Source organism: Coenobita brevimanus, chromosome 104 (genome assembly GCF_032717465.1).
Source record: "Coenobita brevimanus isolate Jiangsu-jjx chromosome 104, ASM3271746v2, whole genome shotgun sequence".
In the NCBI taxonomy this organism is placed as follows: domain Eukaryota; kingdom Metazoa; phylum Arthropoda; class Malacostraca; order Decapoda; family Coenobitidae; genus Coenobita; species Coenobita brevimanus.
The window spans coordinates 42,877,529-42,884,861 of NC_137057.1; the positions used below are offsets into that span (position 1 = coordinate 42,877,529).

At 40.6% G+C, this 7,333-nt stretch overlaps 1 protein-coding gene across 1 annotated transcript; it reads left to right on the top strand.

Moving 5' to 3' along the window:
- Positions 1–1,331: 1,331 nt before the first annotated feature.
- LOC145415987 (uncharacterized) lies at positions 1,332–6,776 on the top strand. The gene is made up of 6 exons (XM_080285090.1): positions 1,332–1,395; positions 2,640–2,798; positions 3,704–3,895; positions 5,824–5,933; positions 6,536–6,670; positions 6,729–6,776. The coding sequence occupies exons 2-5, from the start codon at positions 2,681–2,683 to the stop codon at positions 6,587–6,589; spliced, it is 474 nt and encodes a 157-aa protein (XP_080141216.1). The 5' UTR covers positions 1,332–1,395; positions 2,640–2,680; the 3' UTR covers positions 6,590–6,670; positions 6,729–6,776.
- The last annotated feature ends 557 nt before the right edge of the window (positions 6,777–7,333 follow it).

The following is a 7,333-nucleotide window of genomic DNA, read 5'->3' on the forward strand; positions in this document are numbered from 1 at the left end:
GAGGAGGAGCGAATGAAGGTCACAGGTTGGTGGAGTTGCTACTGATCGGAAGACTCTGACTATAAGTAATAAATAATAATAATAATAATAATAATAATAATAATAATAATAACAATAACAACAACAAATAATAATGCACGTAATCAGCATCACCGTATCATAATAGTGGTAGTAGTAGTAACAATAATAATAATAATAATAATAATAATAATAATAATAATAATAATAATAATAAAAATAATAATGATAATAATAATAATTATTATTATTATTACGAGGACAACTGTAGTCGAGTGTCACAAATCTTCTAAAGCACTCAGGTGTTGTGTTCCTCAGGGTTCTGTTCCTTCACGGAGTCTCTCCTATTCATTATGTATCAAAAAGTCATCTTTACATCCTTCCCTCTTTACATTTTGAAACAATAAACCTATAAACATATTTACAGTAATCCCACTTAGTTGTACATGGCCAGTATTTTAATCAGTACAATGTGAAAATAAAACTTTATGCCAAATACAAGGGAAACAATTTAGTTAGAAATATTCGTAAAAAAAAAAAAAAAAAAAAAACACGATAAGCAACATTCAAAGTGAAATCACATGTCACCTGTGTAATGAAACCACCTGTCGCCGTTGTAGTTATACGATTCTGATTAACTATATTTATAACCTTAATACATACTGTGAACTCACACTCCTATCACACTTACAGGCGTACAGTAAATGGTGAAAATATTATGGTGGAAGAACTGATCGATGGATTAGGTGAGACGAGGTATTTTATTACATTTTTCCTCATAACGGTCTTTATTTTTCTACTTTAGCTGGGAAATCTGCCAGTACAGAGGTTAATGAATGCAAGATCTAATCCATGTATCTCCTAAGGTATATAAAATCGTCTGGAGATACCACTAACAAAACAAGAAAAAAATCTTTCTCAGACTATTATGTCCTACAATGTAGTTTCATTAACCTTATCTCTCTCTCTCTCTCCCCCCCCCCTGTCTCTCTCTCTCTCACTCTTTCTCTCTCCTTCCACTACCCACTTTCCCCTCCAGTCTATCACCGTCTTTCCACCTTCCCTCCATCCCGCCTCTTCTCACTATCCCTAATTATTTCCCTTCTCTCTCAAGGTCCTTGCATGCTATACTCCCCCTTTCCCTCCCTCCTCCTCTCTCTCACCGCACCCCCTTAACTCACTCCCTCCCTTCTCCGTCCCTACTTTCCTCTTCTCTCCTTCTTCCCTCATCCTCCCCCCACTACCTCACCTTTACTTCTGCACATTTCCCCTTCCATCTCCCCTTACATTCTCCTCGGTCTCATATCCCTATAAAAGACGGAATCCACACCTCTCCTCTTCACTCCACTCACCTTCTCTTCCACAGCGAAGAATCAGGTAACCTCATTCATAAAGTTAATTCAGATACGACCCATTTCATACGTGCCACCACTTAACATTTCTTCACCTCTGGGCACTTCTTGTGGTGAAACAATGTAAAAATCTCTTTTACGACTGGTTACCCTTTCACTACTACTAAGTCTTTTCTGTTAAATACGCAGTAAAACCATCTGATATTCTTTACTTATGGGATAAACTCTGCTACAGAATTGGCTAAAATCCTTGATTACCTTAGAGAAAACCAACAGCTTTCACATCCTAGAGCAAAATAAGTTACTATTATTGTGTACATATGCAGCATAAAATCTCAGTGAACCTTTGCCAGTAACTCACTCAGGATCTATAGCCATAATTTTATTACCATATTCCCTCTTAGTAATATATGGAAAAATTCACCTGATTAACTAAAGCTAAGCAGATTTCATTTCTTCTATAAACTGCCTTTTTTTTTTTTCCTCTGACTATCTTTTAGCAGGGAAATAGCATTATCGATTGAATTAAAAAAATATATCGGAAGTTGTTTGATCCTTGGTTCTCTTGGCATTAATTTCTCTCTAACTTGGCATAAAATTGTCATCTCTCCATCGTGAATTCTGATTTGCCATAACGGGTTAACACTAGAACAGGAAGATAGTCAAAGAAAGGATGTAACGACGTAGCTTTGTCCTATTCTACCACTGAGCTGCATGAAATAAGCTGCAAAAAGATGTAAATCTGGGACAAATTAAGTTGAAAAGGAATATAAGCACGTAACCTTCCCAATTCTTCACTCCTCGCTCACGCTTCCCTCAGTTTCCGTCTCCATTCCAACACTCACTGCCCACTCATCCCTCACCTCCCTTCCCATACCTGCCTTACCACTTCCCCATTCGCTGCCCACTTATCCTTCACTCTCCGTCCAATTACCTGCCTTGCCAATTCCAAACTCATTCCTCACTCATGCCCCGCTCTTCCCCCCCCACCCTTTACATTCCTTCCCTACCCTCAGAGACATTCCTCACTCATCCCCCATTTTACTTCCCTTTACATTCCATCCTCATTCCCACACACACACACATACACACACACTCCCCACTCATCGCCCACTCTCCCCCCACTTACCACATCCTATCTCACTCCTGACACATCCTTCACTCTCCCTACCCTTATTTGCTTTCAGTAATTTCCCACTCACTCTTCACGCTACCTCCCTTCACCTACCTACCCCACTCCCACAGTCACTCTCTCCCTCTCCCCTACAGGCACCACCACCACCACCACCACCACCACCACAACCACCACCATGCGGATGGCCCTTCTCAGCCTCTTCGTCATGGGTCTTCTGGCCGGAGGAAGTCTGGCACAGCTTCTGCCCTGCAGCGGGTCCAACGTCTTCCTTGACGTTGTTGTTCCTCCGCTTGGTTAGTGGCTGTGTTTTGGTTGTCGCCTGAATGACACTCTCATTTGCTGGTCCTCCTTCTAACTTGCATATTCAGTCTCATATTCATTGGCATACTCCCTGGTATGAGAAGGTATCAAATATAAAACACACACACACACACACACACACACACACACACACACACATCCATTCAGCAGTATTTATTGTATTTACTGATTCACTTACACATATTCAAACAGACAGTAAACCAAACACAGCTCAGAGAACGTTTCTGCTATATACTCTCACTCCCTCAGTCTTAACTGACTCCCACAGACACTCGCACTCGCTTCATCCCATGCAGGTTCACTCATACTCAAAGGATGCTCAATCTCACTCACTCATTTATTCAATACCCACTTATGGAGATTCGTGAAAGAAGTCTCCAGGACTTTATTACTCAGGTTCTTTCTCCTAATGTCACAGGTTTACTGTAAAGATGTTGCTTTATTTGCATTATTTTTACTACTAATGAATGGGTCGAATCTACCTAAACTTCGATCAGATAATAGACTTAGATTTGTAATCTTATTCTCAAAAGTCTAAAAAATTCACACAGCCAAAGCAGCAAACTAGGATAAGTCTTTCTTCCTCTCTCTCTTCCTCCCCGTTCTTTTCAGTTTATCTCAGTCTTTTCCCCTTCTGCCTTTGCCTCCTCCTGCACCTGCTACTCTACTAACACTCTCCGTAACCCTCCACAGCCAAAGCCATATGTGAAGGAGAGCATTCACTACCTCCAACTGTCTACCAACTCCTCTCCCTTTTTCACCGTCCTTCCTGTTTCCTCCCCTGTCTCCCTCTTCTCTCTTCCGTTTTTCAGATGCCTTCTCTGCCTCCCTCTTTTCTCCCCACCTCTAATAACCCCATTCTCCGAACCCTCTACAGTCGACGTAACATGTCAGGGGCCGCTTCTGTTACCCGCGTGCGAGATCAACTTGTTGGGCTGCGTCCTGGAACTTGACATACTCTGCGGAGGCCTCACAGAAGCCCTGCTGACAACAATAAAGGAAATTTTGACAGAGTGCGTCGCAGAGTTGGAACTTGAGGTGAACTTGGACCTTCTCGCTAACATTACCGGTAATGTCACTCTCCCCTACGCTGATTTTCATACTGTTACACGTTTTACACTGATTTTCGCAATGTCACTCTTTCATCCTAGTTTGCATAATGTAACTCATCTTAAGCTGATTTTCATATTGTCATTGTTTTAAGCCGATTGTTTTAAGCAGATTTTCACACTGTCTCTGTTTTACGCTGATTTTCATATTGTTCCTGTTTTACGCTCATTTTGATATAGTCACTCTGTGTTACGTTGATTTTCTTACTCTGTTTTATCCTGTCTCTCATACCATAGCTTTATGTTATGTGATTATTTTAATCTGGCTCTCATGCCCATTCTTCATGTTACGTGATTACTCTGGCTCCAATATCCTAGCTTTATGTTGTGTGATTCTGTTTTACACTGGATCTCATACTTTAACTTAATGCTATGTGATTCTATTTTACTCTCGCTCTCATACCCCAGCCTCATATTATGCGATTCTGTTTTTCTCTGACTCATATCGTCGATTTAATCAATTTTGTTTTACGTTGGCGCCAGTACAGTACCTTTATTTTATGTGATTCTGTTTTACTCTGGTTTCTATTATTTTGGTGGCAGTACTATGACTTGATTCAATTCTCACTACATGTTACTCATTCCAGGTTCGTGGTGCCGGAAGGCAAGAGAAAGCAACCTCAGTCACTCTCATTCTGTTTCTCAGCTGCATTATTTAATGGTCTACGTAAAGCTATCTTAAAATTACCTCACACTCATCCTCCTGTTATTCACGATTTACCCCAGATGCTTCACTTCTTGCTCTGACAGAAGACTGGCAGAGTCGTTTTCCCCTGAGCCACTTTATTTCAATTTGCTTTATACCAAACACGCTTCTCACACTCCTGGATTGTCACACCTCTATTCAAAAATCTTCTTCATCACTATCCATGCTCCTTCGTCTAGATCTCATAATTTCCCTCATTAACTCCACTTCTAATCTGTATACTGTCATCAATCTCCCACCACACCTTCTCTCTACTGGCTATATCATAAGGTAGCCTGATCTGCCCATTCCACTGCACTACGTCTACTTTAACACGTCCCTGGTCTTTCAAGCTCTTTCAATGTCCTCTTTCACTCTGCTATGTCATGTAATTCCACATACAGACCTGGAACACTTCATCACCAACACTTCCACCCTTTCTCGGTTACTAGTATTCAAAGATCGATCGCTGCTTGCATCATTACAGGACCATCAGGGTCACTTTGCTTTCCTACTTCCCCATGCTTCCCATTGCCCTAATATGCCTATTCTCCTAACTTACGACTTACTTCAGGTCCCTTAGCTCTGTCTGGTGCTTTGATCACTGTTAAATTCCTTAAACACTATATTTCCTCCTATTCTTTCGTGATCAAGCTTCATAGCGTTCTTCTCCATCTACTTGTTAACTGTTATCACCTCGGCTTTTCTTGTATTCGCTAAACATCTTCCCATTAATATGAAGACTTATTTTCAGTTTATTCAACCAAACTGGATTCATCAAGTAGTTCGGTGTGGCGAAAATGTTTAATCTACAGGCAAATTTGTTTTTCTTTGTGGTGTGGTAAATATTTTTAATCTTCTGGTTGATTTGTTTTTATTTCTGGGACGTAGAGTTCACATAAGTATAAGACGATAACGATGTCAATGACGAAGATATTACATAGATTCCTAAAGAACTAGAGTGAGAAAGATTTATTCTCTCTTAGTCACAGCCCCATCCAACATTCCTCCAAACGGCTCACCTGCCTTGCCCTGCCCTGCCTTCTTAATTATGTTTCCCTTCCATGCCTTCCTCTTCATTACCCTGCCTTGCATTCCTCTTCATTACCCTGCTCTGTCCTGGATTGCCTATGTCCTTTCAAACATCAGGCAGGTTCTCTAATCACTTGACCTAATCGACCCTCTCCCCTTCCTCTACCACAGTCGACACATCACCTGAGGTGAACTTGGATATCTTGGTACAAATCTTCGGCCTTGAAACCCTCCCGGAGGTCATCGCGTGTCTGCTGTCGAAGCTGAAGATACTAGGCTTTGTGAGTACGACAGATAGATATAGAAAAAATGATGGAGAGAGAGAGAGAGAGAGAGAGAGAGAGAGAGAGAGAGAGAGAGAGAGAGAGAGAGAATTATCTGATATTTTTTTTATTTTTCAGTAATAAAAATATGTATTAACATACGAAGCTTACTTTCACGATCATTATCACTGTGTTGTTGAAATTTTACTTTGTGTTAAATCGTAGTTGTTCTAAACTGAAAAAAAAAAAATCCATAAACTCTACAACTTATCTCTCACTGGAAAAAAAAAAAAAGATGCATAACGCCTGTAACTTCTCTCTCTCTCTCTCTCTCTCTCTCTCTCTCTCTCTCTCTCTCCCTCTTTAACCTGAAAAAAATATCTATAGCCCCAATAACTTATATCTCTCTAACCTGAAAAAAAAATCCAAAAAGAACTATAACTTCTCCCTAACATCAAAAAAAGATCAATAACCTCTGGAACCTCTCTCTCTCTCTCTCTCTCTCTCTCTCTCTCTCTCTCTCTCTCTCTCTCTCTCTCTCTCTCTCTTTATCCCGAAAAAAAAAAAAAAATCCATAACTCGTATAACTCACTCTGTCTATCCCTCTCTCTCCCCCACAGCTCACCGACTTCATCTTCTGCTTGCTTAGACTAATTTTTGGAATTCTTGGATAACATGGAACCCGCTGAACCGACTTGAACCAACGTGAACCGGAACCAGGACCAATCTCCATTCAGTGTGCATGTGCCTGTGTCTGTGTGTGTGTGTGTGTGTGTGTGTGTGTGTGTGTGTGTGTGTGTGTGTGTGTGTGTGTGTGTGTTCGCGCGCACGAGTGTGTAAGTGAATAAATCCAAAGCAGCATCTTACATTGTTTTTATTACCTGACTAACATACAGATTAAATATATATTTTTACTCAGTTCTGAATAATGGTAAGTGATAAAAAGTATCACATAAATTCATTTCCACTAGAACTATAAGGAAAGGTAATGTATAAATATATATAATTCCCTTTTCAACATAACCCTTAATGGTAGTTCTTCATGGGAACACTGCTTTGTCTTGGTGCTGAAGTCTGTGCATTCCAGTCATCAGAGGAACTATACTAATCAGCTGCAACCACAATAGGAAGTTTCTTTACTAGAGATCACATGAAAAGAGTTCCTCTGACACTAAGTGCCTGAACTGGACATATGTGGCACCAACTCAAATATTTGTCTTGTAGTTCACTATCTTGCAGTCTACCAGGTTCTTTTCACTGGATAGGGAAGGAGTTGAGAAACGTTCGTATAACCAGTTAGCGAAGTTGCCCGGCTATAAAGATGCCACCACGTGAAGGCTTCCCTCACCAGCACCAGCCTCTTTCTAAACCACAAAGGCGAGTTCCGTCTAACCATGGTCCTTAATCTTCAGCAGCGA

Excerpts from the sequence above, each read along its gene's own strand:
- LOC145415987 (XM_080285090.1), top strand. The coding sequence starts at position 2,681 with ATGCGGATGGCCCTTCTCAGCCTCTTCGTCATGGGTCTTCTGGCCGGA. Across the intron at positions 3,896-5,823 it reads CCTTCTCGCTAACATTACCG|TCGACACATCACCTGAGGTG; the intron begins GTAATGTCACTC and ends CCTCTACCACAG. Across the intron at positions 5,934-6,535 it reads AGCTGAAGATACTAGGCTTT|CTCACCGACTTCATCTTCTG; the intron begins GTGAGTACGACA and ends TCTCCCCCACAG.